The sequence below is a fragment of the Anopheles funestus genome, chromosome 2RL (genome assembly GCF_943734845.2).
Source record: "Anopheles funestus chromosome 2RL, idAnoFuneDA-416_04, whole genome shotgun sequence".
Taxonomy (NCBI): domain Eukaryota; kingdom Metazoa; phylum Arthropoda; class Insecta; order Diptera; family Culicidae; genus Anopheles; species Anopheles funestus.
In genome coordinates this window covers 51871550-51887177 of record NC_064598.1, presented here as the reverse complement: position 1 = coordinate 51887177, position 15628 = coordinate 51871550, and the positions used below count along the sequence as shown (strand labels likewise).

At 44.1% G+C, this 15628-nt stretch overlaps 2 protein-coding genes across 3 annotated transcripts; one reads left to right on the top strand and one right to left on the bottom strand.

Annotated features, from left to right (window-relative positions):
• Positions 1 to 26: 26 nt before the first annotated feature.
• Positions 27 to 4424, top strand: LOC125762908 (myosin-11). The gene is made up of 3 exons (XM_049425534.1): positions 27 to 2637; positions 2706 to 3596; positions 3680 to 4424. The coding sequence occupies exons 1-3, from the start codon at positions 466 to 468 to the stop codon at positions 3875 to 3877; spliced, it is 3261 nt and encodes a 1086-aa protein (XP_049281491.1). The 5' UTR covers positions 27 to 465; the 3' UTR covers positions 3878 to 4424.
• Positions 4425 to 5373: 949 nt separating this feature from the next.
• LOC125762912 (regulator of gene activity) lies at positions 5374 to 15421 on the bottom strand. 2 transcript variants are annotated; one of them, XM_049425539.1, is made up of 9 exons: positions 15292 to 15421; positions 13978 to 14127; positions 12715 to 12875; positions 10849 to 11439; positions 6664 to 6886; positions 6263 to 6580; positions 5976 to 6180; positions 5730 to 5894; positions 5374 to 5645 (listed from the first exon to the last, which is right to left on the bottom strand). In XM_049425539.1, the coding sequence occupies exons 4-9, from the start codon at positions 11434 to 11436 to the stop codon at positions 5420 to 5422; spliced, it is 1725 nt and encodes a 574-aa protein (XP_049281496.1). In that variant the 5' UTR covers positions 11437 to 11439; positions 12715 to 12875; positions 13978 to 14127; positions 15292 to 15421; the 3' UTR covers positions 5374 to 5419. The 2 variants fall into 2 exon arrangements, with proteins under 2 accessions (XP_049281496.1, XP_049281497.1); XM_049425540.1 differs by lacking the exon at positions 15292 to 15421 and adding an exon at positions 15190 to 15274.
• Positions 15422 to 15628: the final 207 nt, after the last annotated feature.

The following is a 15628-nucleotide window of genomic DNA, read 5'->3' as shown; positions in this document are numbered from 1 at the left end:
CAACACCCATTTGTGAACCATCCTGTGGTTAATTCTTCACCTCGGTTCGGCTATTTCCACTCTAAACACCTTGCTCACAAAAGGACGCGAGATTTGACAGCACATAAAACACACGATCAAAGTTTTGAAAAGCAACGAGAAGAAGAAACAGCGGGAGAAAAATAGTCCAGGACAAGTAGAAATTAGACTTTTCATTTGTTTACATCTTCACCCGCTAGAAGATAGGACACACTTGGGTCATTTTTTACCATTTTTCTTTTCCAAAGTTCAAGGCCGAATGTGCGTGCGTAACGGATGCAGTGGGAAACTGTGCGCTTGCTTTGCGCAAATTTGTGAACGTTAATTCGAACGGCATAAGCGTTCTGTTAAAATGCATCGCGGCAGATTATAATTTACTGCCTTGCCGATCGACAACCACATTCAATAGTGAAACTTGTGTACTTCTGCTAAAGCCATCATCGCACCATGAACGGACCACCGGGTTTATCTATTTTCAACGATGGACTTAGCATCAACCTTAACAACAGTGCGCTCGATAAGCAGCGTGCCAGGGAGGAGGAGGAGCTTCTCGAGGATCAAAAGCGGCTTCAGAATCAGCTGGCTACCGAGATGGAAACTGCATTCGACGATGTGGAATGCGACGACAACGATACGTTAGATTCCTTTACCCATCGATACTCCGATGGTGATGACGATGACGATACCGGGCGAAGCGGCAAACGACCACCGGCTCCGTCTGAGCCGTTGCCAGGAATGTCTTCAATTCCCATGATTGGACACGCAGCCGAACAGTTGGGACAAGTGCATCCCATGAATGATTATGGGGGAGCGGCTGCACGAGAATTACGGTTGCTGCTTGAATCGAAAACCCGTGAGCTCGAGCACGTTACGAGAGAATTGTACGAACAGCGCCATAAACACGACCAGCAAATTGGTGAGCTGGAAAAAAAGCTGCTGATCGAGCAAGCGGAAAAAGATCGTGCCAACATGACGTGCATCCAGACCCGCGAACTGTTGGTGCAGAGCAAGACGAAGATTTCTGAAACGGAGGACATGAATGATAAGCTTCGCGCCAAGATATCCGGACTGGAGGACGAAAATGTGAAACTCGTTGGCGAGCTGGAACAGAAAAACGTTATGCTGCAAGATAGTCTGCACCGTTACCGGATGTTGGAGCAAAATTCGACCCAAAAAGCCGACCGCCACACGGATGCGTTGCTGAAGCAGACGGAGGAACGGCACAACGCAAAGGTAACCATGATGCAGCAGCAGATCGACAATCTGCGAAGCGAGCTGGATACACGGCAGCAGGATGGTCGACGGCTAGAGGCACGCTACGCTGAACTCCAGAAATCGCGCGAAGCCATGCTCATGGAGCAGTCCGAAACGGTGCAACGGTTGCAGGATCAGCTGGAGGACTCGCAGCGCCAGTGTTCGAATTTGCTGTCCAAGAGCAAAAACCAGGGCGATTTCGAGCAGGAACGATTACGAATGCGCAATCGCATCCATGCGCTTGAGCAGGAACAGTCCGGAATGCAGCAAACGATTCACAATCTAACGAATCGGCTGGAGAAAACGAATGTCGAACTTGAGCTGATGGATAGCATAATACATGGTGGTCAGCCGGACATCGAAGAGGAAGAACCCGCAGGCGACGGCAAAAGGTTGCTCAATGCTGCCGATGCAACCACGGGCGCATATACGTTTGCGCAGCGCAATCTGATCGGGAGCACGCCGAACAACAATGCACCGAGCTTGCGTGATCGAGGAGGTGGTGATAGCGACAATCGGGTGGTAAGGCTTAAGAATGAGCTGCGCGTTTGTATGACTGGGCAGAAGGAGAAGCGGGAATTGATACGGCAGCTAGAAGCAAACCTACAGGCGAAAGATCGCGAGCTGGAGCAGCTGAAAAAGGACGAGAGCGAAACACTGGTACAGATGAACCAATACAAGGAAGAAGCGTTCAGGCTTGCGTCCAAGTGTAGAATATTGGAACAAGAGCTGGAAAAGCTAACAACAGACGAATCGAGCACGAGAAAGAACCACGAACGATCGATCACTACCGGTAGCGGTGGCTTAAACCGCCGACGATCAAGCAGCGATCTGCGGCAGGAAGCATTTCTCGAGGATAAGATCTTCACCCTACAGCAAGAAAAGCTGGCGGCAGACGAACAGATCCAAATGCTGGAACGTGAAAACAAACAGCTGTCCGAGAAGTGTGCAACGGCAACCAACGATTCCAGTTGCGTTGCTACACTAAAGCTCGAAGTGGAAAAGCAAAAGTTTCTCCTGCTGGACGCGCAAAAAGAATGCGATCGTTTGAAGCGTCTGTACATTGAGGTGAGTGGAGCAAAAGAAGAGCTCGGCCGGGAGCTGGCCACGTTACGGTCGCAGGACAGTGCGAAGCAGATTGCGGTCTTGCAAGAGCAGGTCGTTTCGCTGGAACGAGCCCTTCAGTTGGCGGAACTGAAGGCGAGCGAATTGGCGAAGCTGCTTGATAAGGAGAAGACCGATCATGAGCAGCTGATGAGGCAAATGTCCAGCAGTAACATGCGGATGAGTGATGGAAAAGCCAATAATGCTGCTGGAAGCACCACTTGTCCAAAGTGTATCGATGGATTAACTCAACTCTCAAAGGTAAGACAAGAAATACTAGATCGGGGGTTATCATTAGAAATCGTTCACCATTTACTTATGCATTGCAGTTGGAGATAGAAAATCTGAAACTTCAATCATCCTGCTCGTCGCAACTGCGTGAGATAGCCGAACTTAAGGTTCAATTAAACGATCAGCTGGCGACTGTGACGGAGCTTCACAAACGACTCGATCTAAAGGCAGAACGCGATCAGCTGATAGACGAGCTGAAGGAAAAGGCAGCCCAGTTCGAGCAGATCATTCGGAACCAAATTTCGAACAACTCCTCCAGCACAACGTGCGACAGTGCCACTTCGCCGCGAAAAGTCTCATCCCGAGATGTGAGCGTTGGGACGGACGAAGAGCTAACCAGGGATCCCCCACTTGAAGATCCCGAAACGCGACGACAGTTGCGCGAGCTAGAGCAAAAGGTGCGCGAAGAGGTGGCAAAGGTGTACGCCGGGAAGGTTAACCAGATCGAAGAAAAATTCTTCGCCCAGTTCAATCGGTTCAAGGAAAACATCGATACGCTCAAGAACGAACTGTACGATCGGGTTGCCGAGCTGAAGGTACGCAATCAGGAGGTTGAAGTGCTCAAGTGTGCCATTGTGACGGAGCGTGAAAAAATGACCGAGCTGTTGACACAAAAGGACACGGATGCACGTTCGCTGTTCGACAAGCAGTCGGAGCTGATGGGCAAGTACAAGGCGGAACTAGCGAATGGTCAGAAGAAGGTGCAATTTCTCGAGCGTGAGCTGCAGGAGAAACGGGAACTCGTTGCCAGCGAACGGCAATCGATGGAGAAGCTAATTGCGCAGATCACTGCTGAACGGAAAATGTTCCACGAGCGGGAACAGGAGATGAACGATCGGTTCAAGGAGGTTGAGGTGGAGTACCAGAAGAGCCTCGATTTGGTAACGGAAAAGTACCAATCAGCCAAGAAAACCGCACTCAACTATAAGGTACGGGGGCAAATCATGTCGTTTAAGAGACTTGAGAGTATTGTTCTTAAATTGTGTTTGTTTTCCATTTTCACACTGAACAGAAATATGCGGAGGACAAGGAGCAGCACATGCTGAAGGAGTACGATCGCATTAAGGAAGGTTATAATGTTGCGCTACAAAAGGTACAAACCCGCATGAAGGAAGCGTTGGAAAGCAAGGAGCAAAGCTTGCGCGAAAGGATTGCCAAACTCGAAACCGAATACGAAACGAAACTGCAGCGTATCGGACAGAAAAGTTAAAAGTCGCTAAGGTCAATGTATATACACAACCATGACGATATTGCTGTACATGCCATCAAAAACTGCCTTATAGAAAAATGCAAACTGCCGGGCAAAAAATGCGATGGACTGTATCTTCTGTACCACTCAAAACAATTGTGTTTCGGATTGGACTTTAAGTGCAGAATGTACCATACTTTGCTCTCTCTCCCTCACTTAATAGCTAGAGCCACGGACGAACGATTGCATAGGAAAATGTAACACCAAGCCAAAAGAAAAGCTTCATGGGCAAATTAATCCGATGTCGAAAAATGAAGGCCGAAAGGATGCAACGGTTTTGGCACGCTGTGAAAATGCACAAACATACGAATAATGTGCTCCTGGAGAACATTACTACGTGCCTGGTGTAAGCAGGGACAAAGAAGTATTTTGCCATTAGTATTTATACTCATAATCACACTGCCTTGTGCTTGTAGTAATCAAAAAGTGGCGTATTATACATAACGTAGTAAAAAGCCATTTTCATTGCTTATTTAAAAAAATCAATCCCTTGTTGAAAATGTAAAAACGGTGTTTCTATCTTGTTTGCTATTCTCTATCATGTTGCTTACGGTTGGCTTTCACATATCACGATATATAATTGTTTAAAGGTTGTGAAGCAAAGTGAAGAAGTTCTATATGTAGTCCCTTACGGGAAACACATTCAACAAAGTACGGGTAAAATGTAGTTATGTTCTGTAGATCTCCTCAAAGAAGAGAAAATTTTAAAAAACCTCACGAAGTGCAAACAATTTTTTCACAGCGACGTCTGAAAGATAGTAAATGTGGCTTTTCTGTCTTTCACAGTTATTATAATATGTTTCGATCGTTTCTTCTCGTTGGTTGGGTTGTTTTGAGATGTTACTTTCTCGAGAAAATCCTTTGGTCTTTCAGGTTTTTGTTATAACTACATGAAAAAGGCATTGACCAAGTGAACCTAGTTCAAGATGGCACAAAAAAAAACATTTTTTAGGAATTTTCCATCACAGTTGTTTTTGTTTCGGGTGGATTGGCAACTAAATCTCGGCATATGTTGGCCTTTACTTACTGAAGAGTGGTTGATGCATCGGCAAAAACCTTTTGCTTCTGGATAACCATCAGCCCATCAAATAGTATAAATTATTTAACAGTCTATATTTTGTATCGAAAGTAAGAGCAGAGCAGAGAACTCTGAACATACCATCGAAATTGCTCTGAACACGCGCTGGATCGGCGTAATCGAAATTATCTTTCTCTCTTCTTTTCTTAACGAACACTAAGGTCATGACGGTCATTTCTGACTTGCTAGCGCTGTTTTTACCACGTAGCCGGATAGTCAGTCCTTGCTGCGGGGGACAGCTCGCATGGCATTTGATACCCATTCCTTTTGTGTGGAACCGGCGCCGTTTATCACATACACCACCGGGCCCCGCGTCCAAAATTATCAACGGAGAAATTTCATCTAACTACCGCAAAAGGAAACACACATCCAAACACCGTTGTTTCTGACCGTGATTTTCTGGTTTAATTACAAATTAATAAATATTATACAGGCTGTCCACTCATCGTAACGTAAGCACTTATGTTTGGACATTTATCTAACTTCACTGTATCCACTTGAAATTCTTTTGGCACCCGTCGCCAAGTTTGCGCGTCGAAGTAGTAGTACGTGCCACGTTCGGTTGTGCCATTCTTTTCGTACGGTGTCATGCCGGGCACACGCGTTATCCACACCTTCTCCTCCGTATGATACCGCCAATCTCTACTGTGCCTGTTGTGGATGCGGATCAAACAGAAGAAGAAGAAAAAAACATTAGCAATCGGACTAGCAAAAGTTCAGTTCGGAAATAATTACAGTTCGGCAGCCGCTGCTAATTGCATCATATCACCAACGTTCGTGTAAAATAAATAAAATAATAGATCATCCTTATACTTTTGCAGCGTTAGCTTCGACAGCTTGTCCCTTATTGACATGTTGATCAAATACTCTGGCGGTACAGGGTAGTCGATATCCTGAGGCCTACGGAGCGAGGTTGAAAATGTCAATTTAAAATCCTTTCAGTATTTTTTTTTTCTCACAACAAAAATAGTTTTTTTTTACCTCGCAGGCGCATCAGCGAAAGGACCACCGAAGCACGGGTACAGGTTTTCCACCGCGGTCAGATTCAACCCCAGTGCCATCAAATCCTGGCCCATCGCTAGCGTCACAAGGTTGGGATCCGTTTCCGCTGCCCGGAGAAACGTTAGTAGGCCCACCATACCGAACTGATTATTCACCATACTGGCAGGGATGTTTGTTACCGTTCCTGCGAGAAGTACCGAATATCGAGATTGGTAAAAAACGAGAACAAATTTCTTATTCTGCGGGAATTGTGCTTCCACACTTACCATTCGGTGATGTTTGTACGCCCCGTTTCATCGCCCCTTTGTCCATGTTAATGTTGGAATTGCCGGAATCACTCTGCAGGTCCATGCCCATGCCTGCCGCACTGCCCACCGGTCCACTGCCGCCCGCACCCTTGCCACCCAAACTGTCCGTCCCACCGTGGTGGTCCGGATGGTGATGATGGTGGACACCTTGCAGGCCCTGGCTGGCCGCACCCATCTGGCTTCCTTCGGCGTTCTGCGTACCGGGCAACGCTGGAAAGTCTTCGTTCGACATCGTAAACGCAATTTGTTCGGACGTCGGTTGTTTCACCATACCAACTGCAAGGAGAGCATTATTTCCCTTAGTCCTGTTTCTGTGGCGCGTACTTATGTTTGATTTGATTAAAATTTCAACACATTACCGTACGGTTTACTGCCCGGCGGTTGCAGCGCGTTCGACTGCGGCAGGGATTGATCGTTCTGACCGCCGCGTGCGTTCGTGAGCGAAGGAAACTCGGAGAGATCGAGAAGGGGCGGTGTGACCGTTTCCGCCGCACCACCGTCGAACACACCGTGGTAGTTGTTGAGGCTATTCCCGCTTTGAGATCCGTATCCTCGCGACTGCATGAACGAAACCATATTGGACTGTGGCGGCATGAAACACCAAAAGCATGAAAAGAGAAAGCAACAAACAAGTGTACGATTAGAACGTTATTCGAAATTTATGGATAAACAATAGAGTATTTATTCACAAATTCACAGTTTTGATTTTGGAAGATTTATTTAAGGTGTAAAATGTAGTCTGTTGGGCACTCAAGATGATTCACTCATCAAAAATAAAAATAAAACTAAATTGGAAATGAACATCCCCAGTTGTTGGGTGACTCAAGCGGAAAACAATAATAATATTTATATAAATTATTCTGATTGCATTAACTGTAAAATGATTCAAAATAACGTGCATGCGATCTATGCTATTAGGCTGCAATATGTACGTCGATCAAACGTTTCTCCCTGCGGATGATTTATTCGAACAGTTTAGTTTATCTGTTTAGCACGTTTTTTTATCAGGTACCGTCGTAGTGCCACTGTACCCGCTTCAAATGGTGTGTGGTGGAATTATGCTTTAACTGGACAGATTCTTCGTGGTAATAGGTGCAGAATAACCGGGGACATTTTTCCTGCAGGTTGGCATTGAATTCTATATGAGCAGTTTTGGTTTGTTTTGAAATCGAAAGAGACAACGATAAGTAGTCAACAGTGAAACGATATTTTTTTATCGATTCACTGAATCTGGTCAGTTGTATGGAAAGTGAATTTGGACAAACAGAGAGTTGCTGCAATTGTCTGCAAAATGGCATCAGAAAAATGGAGAAAGCCTGCTGGAGACATTTCACACAAAAAGCGCATTTTTCTAGAAATTTGCAGTTCAACGTATACGCCAAATCGACAAGTTTAATGAAACGTTGTAGACACCGATTCTAATACACAGTGTACACTTTGATCCGTCTTATTCATTCCGAACCTTCGTCCTGTTGAAGCTAAAACTTTTGTTCACGTTTTCGACACACGAGAGTAAAACTTCCGAAATTGATTCTGCCGCAACCTTTTTGGGCAATAATTACAAACATTGGCATCCGGAGCGTACTTCCGTTTTGTATGTGATGTTTAGCACCACACACTTGTGTATATTTTGCAATACTACTTTCGAAACACCATTTTTGCTATGCTCGAAAAACGATCTAGCGACGGCCATACTTTCATGATCGGTTGTTCGTTGCAGACCACCGGGAAGATATTTTATCCTAGCTTGCAAAAACACACACATCTTCAACACATCCGCTGTTCCGACAGTGCTGATCTCGCGTTTATGCTAAACACGTCGTAGTACCAAACGAATGCGTCCGCAATTTACCGATGAATCACTTACATTGCCTCCGCCTATAGTGCCTCCTACTACGCTACCCACACCAATGGTTGCTACACTCGATGAACCCGACACCGGTGTCGACCTCTGATGATAGTATCCTTTGTGTGGCATTCCGTTCGGCAGTGTGGAGCACATGCTTCATCAAACGTACAGAAGCAGCAAAGCACAACGCAATCACAGTAGGCCGAGAGGAAACAAACTTCCGGTATGTGTTGGGGGTGGCGATAATGCTTTTCTAACCACCCTCAAGGAGTAAACACAGAGACACACGCGCGTACTACGGACAGGGACAAACAAAACAGCTCGCCGCGAAGGTTTCGTCTAAACTGCGCCAACAACGCTATCAACTTCTTTTTTGACAGTGCAGATCACATACACAAACGCAGCATACACACAAGCAGCTAGTCAGTAATTGTGGTTCGTCCTAAAACACCAGCAGCAGGTATCGGCGAGTCGGTAAGGAGAGCACGGGTAAATAAAAAAAAAGCTAGGTTATGAGCAAGCGCAGCAAGAAAACGCACGAGGCACGCGCGCATCAACAACACACACGGGGCTTAATAACAAAACTGCGCAGCAGATTAGCTCGTCCGGAATCTTATTCCTGTTCGTTTGTTGCGCTGTGACACTTTCGTTTGCGAAACGGACGATTTATTTATGTTTCATTTCATTTGCACGCGCGATAGTGGATATTTCACTTTGCGTTTATTTGTATATGCTGTTAGTGTTATTTTCACAGGTTAAGGGATGCGCATCCGGTTAGTGCATATGTATGCATTTACTAAACTGGGGTGAAGTGTTATTTTTTTTACGTAATCGTCACGCACAATATTACCGATGGGTATCGCTTGATTTGTTTGATTGAACGCATAACACATAGAAATATAAAGACCATAAAGACGCAACCAACAGCAATTCGGACAAAAATGATTCCCCAGCGAACTAACAAACGTGCGTGTACCACCAACAACAAGCGCAACTACAACAAGATGACCGCGAGAATGAGCATACGATTCCTCGCGAGACAGGCTAACAAAAAAAAAACGGTTCATGCGCGGGCGCTTCTTCCCATCACGCACACCAGAAAACTCATCGCACTCATCACGTAGCCACAGCGACTAGGCGCATCGCACAATCAACAACACAAATGCATCCGCAGCGCGTACACCAACACGTGCACGGCGCGACTCTGCGCACTCTCGAATTGCTCTCAATCTTTTGCGTAAAAACGGAAAGCAGATGCGTCGCCAGCCGGAATATGGAGGTTGACGATAGCAACGCGAGATGGTAGGTAGGGACGGGTATGTGGCAGCGCACTATGTAAATGTATACAAGCTTGTACACACAGTTCATTCTTTCCCAGCATACCCGGCAAAGGTTGATCACCGATCGCTACTATATGGAGAGCCTGTCTCCAGCGTGTATTTGTTTTAATGAAAGCACATACACACATGCGCAGCATATGAATCGCGATCGCTTGCTTCAATCTCATAGATCGTCAAACGTTGATAGGAGAATCTTTCATCCGTTCCAATATCATTTGCAGATTCACGGTCGCCCACATAGCAGACCACAAAACGGGACGAAGCAGGTACATTGAACGATCAATGATCCACAGTTTAACCAGCTGTATGAAAGCAATAAAATCCAAACGTACATTATTTGCTTCAAAATTATACATAAATACATTATAAACGCTTGATGACCTTTTTTTTACCTTGGAAAAAGATGCTCCGAAAACAAATATCGGATACAGGCAAAAAGAAACACAACAAACGGAATCCCCAGGAATCCGAGGTAATCCAAAAACCACGATTTAATGATCGAAGGACGAATTCAATACATGTACCTTCATTGCCACCACCTCCTTCTTAACAACAAAAACAAATATAAGGAGATATTTTAAACGCATAATGCGTTTATTCAATAAAGTTAAAAAGGCTTTTAAAAGCTTTTAAAAGTTTTCAAAATTTGATTAAGGAATTTTTGCTTCAAAGCAGCAAACACCTTGAAAATTATGTTCTACAAAAATAGATTTTAGCGTTATAATTTAAAATGTTTAAACGAAGCAAAACTGCAGTACAAATTATGCGTTTCACATCGCAGGTTGTGAACAAAGAAAATTTTTAAACGTAAATGTAAAACAGAAAACATATATAAAAACCCCTTATAAACCCTATTACCAACCAATACCAAACCAACCGAACCGAAAAAACCAAACATAACACAAAAACACAGATAGTTTAATACACATAACGATGGAATTATATAGTAAATGAAAGGAACAATAATAAAGGACGAGTGATTTTCTGATTGCATTCCAATCATACACAAAAGACAGCATAACACATTGAATAAGACGATAAAACTTTTACAAAGAGACAGAATAGAAAAATTTCCCCAGTGTTCATAGAATGGATACTTCACACCGGCCTTAAATAAAAAAATACGCGCGCGCGGGATTGCTCATTCCAATAAACTTTTAATGTAGGAAATATGTTTCACACATTTCGCTATCGCTGTCTTAATGCAAGAATAAATTGAGATAATTTTAATTTTAAATATTCAAACAAAAGTGAACAAAGTGAGAAAAAAATTCTTGAGCTTTAATCATAGAACTGTGTGCTTTAGGAATGTGTTGATTAAAGTTCAACATTAGGATTGCTTCTTCATCACTTACCATCGATGTACCGCTGAGGCCGGACAGTGTCCTTCGGTCCGCGAAGCCTGCCGTGCCACTTCCAGCCCCGCCACGCTGCTGCTGTCCGCCGACTCCCGCACCAAACAGGTTACTACTTCGGCCACCGCCCGACAGCGCGTTGGCAGCGGACGACAGTTGCGACTGCTGCTGGCTGCTATTTGGCCCGTTACTAGCGAGTCCAGCACCACCGCCACCCCCGTTTGGTCCGCTCGTGCCACCCATAACTCCCGAACCGCCGCCCGGCCGGGGATTGCCACTTCCACCATTAGAGCTAGGCGAGAGCGGTGCCACCGACGAAGAGGATTGATTGCTTTGCTGCTGCTGGGAAGGAGTGGTGGCATTTTGTCCGAAAGGGCCACCGCTTGCACCGACTACCGAAGGAAACATACCGGACGTTGGGGTAACATGTCCTCCGGCACCGGCCAACGCACTACTGCCGAAGGCTCCAGCACCACCGCCTACCACACTGCTACTGCCTCCCCCGCCTCCGCCTCCTCCTCCTCTCCCACTTAAGGACACACTGCTCGGTATGCTTCTGGGCGGTTGTTGGAAGTTTAAGTTTGCCATAACCTGTCCACGCCCATAAGCGGTTTTTATTTCCACCAGAGAGGAATTATTTTTAGGTACCGTGATCGAACAATGCGTGTGTGTGTGTGCGCGATCAGGGAGTTTGTTGGCAAAAGAGGTGTAATGCAGAACGCGCGCAATCAAACATTTGTAAACAATTCAAACACGTAAAAAAAAGAACACACAAAAACATAACAGAACGCCGTAATCAAATTGGGAAGAAAAAATACACACAAGTTACGGTAATGAAGTAAAGATGCGTTGTTTCGAGAGATCGCAACACAACATTAGCATTAACGGAGGACAAAAAAGAAAGAACAACCCGCGCATGGTATTGCGATGCAACAGTAATTTACGGTTTGGTTTTTGTTCGGTTCGATTTTGGTTGGTTTGGGAATTTATCGTAGGATGGCGTGATAGTTAGACGATTTTACGGTACAACAACACAAATCATCATGAAAATATCCATCCAACGTGTGTTGTGTATTGCAACATTTACGGATATTGTTTTCCGTGCATATTGCCAGCAATTTGGTTGGTTGGCGGAAGTGCAATTATTTGTGTTAAATGGAAAGAAAAGAAAAAGGAAAACATACCATTAGTGTTGTAATTCAATTGAAAAAAAAATGAACAGCCCATATGTACAAGCTGCTAATGCTGCACCTAACTCATTCCTATCTGCTAGTTCTAACTTTACATATTTACATCGAAAAAGTTACGATCGCTTTTTGCAAAATGCTTATAATCAGTTCCTTTAATGTAGTACTAGAATTTAATTTACTCGCTTTATATTAAATGGAACCAACTCGCAGAAGAATGTTGTAAGTTTGAAAAAAGTTTTGTTAATTACGACTCATAATTCATTAATTTTTATTCCAGATCATAGACTTGTCCATCCCATGTATTATGCACTCTACCGCCCTGCCATGTTCTCCACAGCATCTCTTTGCGCACTTTTCCTTCAATGGGATGGACGGCGCGAAAAAAGTACGTTGGTGAGATTATGTTATCCTCGTTAGAAGAAACAAGTCTCCCAGTTTGCAAAGAACGTACGATAATAACACGGCCCGTATATGTACCGACACTGTATTATTCGGTAGATTTTGTCTTCCTATCTCTATCTGTAAATACATCTCTATCCGTACGATGCTAAGCCACACATGTAATCCGCTACATTTTCTGATACAGAACCAATTGCCGTTTACGTTTTGTTTCTGGCTCTACCTAAAATAAGAACAACACTAGGTGTAATGATGCACTATATAATGAACAACCTACCTAACTTTCGTACACACGATTCATAAAAATCTGTATCCTGAACGCGTTAAATCCTTCCAGCTTCCGCCTGATTTCGTGTCCGTTGTTGTCGTCCGTTGTCCTGTGACCACTCTTGTTTGCCCGCCGCACCCGGGTGGCAAAGCTATTTGAAACACGGTAACCTAGTTGGTGGAACAAAGTTGTCAAAAATGATGTAGTATTCTGGATACACTGGATCACGGGATTCAGTCGGTGGCGCGAAATTGTTTTCCCGGTTGCTATGATATGGTGTCGATTCGCCAACACTCATTCATCTTGTAAATGCAATGCAAAACATACAACAAAAAAACCACACACTCCCATCACGCAACCATCTTTGTGTTAATATTACTCTCGTCGTCCAACGATTTATGGACATCGTGCATGAAGAACTCTTATTTTTCTCTCGCTCTTCTACTTCTTACTTGTACACTTCCTTGGGAAAAATCATAATCAACCTGCACGCACATACACACACATACACGAAGCATGCACAATTTTCTACGCGTTTTTTCTTGTGCTCGGCCTCCGGTAGGTACTTTTTTCTTTCATTTCTTTCAGCCGGACTGCGTTGAATTGGGAAAGATAGAGAAGAAGGAGCCAGCTTATCCTGGCCGAGTAAGTTTCGCTCTTACCCATTCCATACAGGAGAAGAAAAAAACAGTGGGAAATTCACACAAAATGCATGTGGTGGAAAGAATTCCTTGCTTCATTCTTAAGGCACACACATACGTGTGCGTATCACAGTTGCGGATTGCGAGCAACGCAACAAGAATCCTTGAATCGGCAGGTTATTTAGCAAGCGTGTAGAGTGAAAGCATAGAGATTTCTTCGCATTCTTCTTCGTAACTCTGCCAGCATACATAAGTGTACCAACACTATCGAAAACTCAAGCGCGCGCGCACACATACACCTACACCTGCACGGAAGTGTGTGTATACAATACGGTATGATTTTAATTTGGTTGTTTTTTTTCTCTTCTTTTGTTTGTCTTCCTATCCCTGAACTATTTATGCTGTTGTCGCGCGATGCTTTGTACATGGTTTCTGTTCGTATGGATTTCAGCAAACTTGAGAATATTGTAGCTATCAAACACCGTAATCACAGTGGCGAATGGCAACCCGTTGTAATGAACGATGAGCTAATCGATTTTGATTTTCGCCATACACTACCGCCATCGCCACAAGCACACGCAGGCGGCAAAATATTATTGATTAATTTCGCTTAATCAAATGACAAACCAACCTCGTCAAATCAGAATCCAACCCAACGTGCGTGGAGTACGGTACACTGCCGGCAAGGAAAGGTTTTTGCGTCTAGCTCGTTGTTATGTTGATATCATGCGCTGCTTGCCCGTTCCGTGCCCGTTCACCGACAACGATTACCACTTTCCGCCTATTGAATGCAAAAGAAAAGAGAGATTGATTTGGTTAAACAGGCTTGCAATGGGTTTGTGCGCGTTCTAAGACAGTAAACAAAGCCAAAGGGAGACCTAGGACGATTTGCGATAAACGATTAAACGAAGAAGACGAATCGCGTAATGCACGCACGGCGAAAATCGACATTAGCCTTGGATTTGGGCATGTGTTGGTGATCGCACGGCGCTTCCCGTGCGTGCAGCTTGCTCGAACCGGTTTTATATGCGATGATTCTACGATGATACTTCTAGGGAGGGAGATACCAGTGCGAAGGGATTACATCGATTGGGGGTGTAAAATCTTTCTCTTTCGTGAAACAGCTAATTCATTCATGTGTTTCCGTTTGCAATCATCCCGGCGATTAACAGAGCAACCTGAACTTAATTGTTCCGCTTCGTACAGTTTAACCTGCGATGCTTTTTATATAATGTTTCCATAGCGGGCTCACATAACACATTTCGTTTCATATCTCATTTTGACTGGAGTCTGCAATGCTACGTCCCATTCGGTGTGATAATTTACCAATCAGTTCAAGCATAAATACTAAAACACACTAAATTCCTAACACAAAAGATGGCGCGACAATCATTGCTTTAGGCGCGTAGCACAAGGATAAACAATACTCTATCTTAGCTTCGTTTGCTCAACAGCAAAAACACATAATAATAATATCGATATTGTTTCACTATTTACAGCGACACAGAGCATACATACAATCATAATTACAGTAATTTACCACACCGTATAAACACAGCGAAACTGCATAACAGGATTGTGGTCTATATGCATTTAATATAATCACTATATTTCGATTACGTGCAACCTTTACGCGTTTGGGCGCTGAATATCCTTGGCGGAACGAACGAAATAATAGATTAACAGCATACAAAATTAAAACATTTTCACGAATGGAAGACGCTGCTCTAACCAAACGCGAAGGCTGCACATTCACTGAGCTTTGGGAAGAACACATATACACACGCACACATCTATATACAACATTCGATGGAGCGCTACCCGAAGAAGACAACGAACTCACTGGTGCAAAGAAAGGGATTTGGATCCAGTATTGCGGATACGATTTCACAGCATTAACGATGTGTAATCCGTGTTATCTGAATCGATATTCGTTTGTGCATACCTTTGCCAACTATTTGCACCTGATTTGCAAGGTATTTTCACCGAAAAACGTAACACTTTGGACGCGTAAAATATTGAGAAACTCTTTCCACTTTCGATAAAGCTTCTGCTTTGACGTTTTGTTGTTCAAGAACATCGCCGAGCTTTCAACATGGAACTGCACCGTCAACAAACGGACATACTGTTTGACAGTACAACACATCGAATTTGGAAGAAAAGGAATTGTGTGATCTTTTTTTTTTATTTAAATGCTCTACAAATTGAGAAATTATAACTTCAATCCTTATGATGGCAAATAATAAAGTCCTCAATTTGATGGGCTGCTCAACTGTGAATGA

Coding starts and splice junctions, on each gene's coding strand:
- LOC125762908 (XM_049425534.1), top strand. CDS start 466: ATGAACGGACCACCGGGTTTATCTATTTTCAACGATGGACTTAGCATC. Junction 2,638..2,705: donor GATTAACTCAACTCTCAAAG/GTAAGACAAGAA, acceptor TATGCATTGCAG/TTGGAGATAGAAAATCTGAA. Junction 3,597..3,679: donor AAACCGCACTCAACTATAAG/GTACGGGGGCAA, acceptor CACACTGAACAG/AAATATGCGGAGGACAAGGA.
- LOC125762912 (XM_049425539.1), bottom strand. CDS start 11,436: ATGGCAAACTTAAACTTCCAACAACCGCCCAGAAGCATACCGAGCAGT. Junction 6,181..6,262: donor CGTACAAACATCACCGAATG/GTAAGTGTGGAA, acceptor TACTTCTCGCAG/GAACGGTAACAAACATCCCT. Junction 5,646..5,729: donor TTAGCAGCGGCTGCCGAACT/GTAATTATTTCC, acceptor CATCCACAACAG/GCACAGTAGAGATTGGCGGT.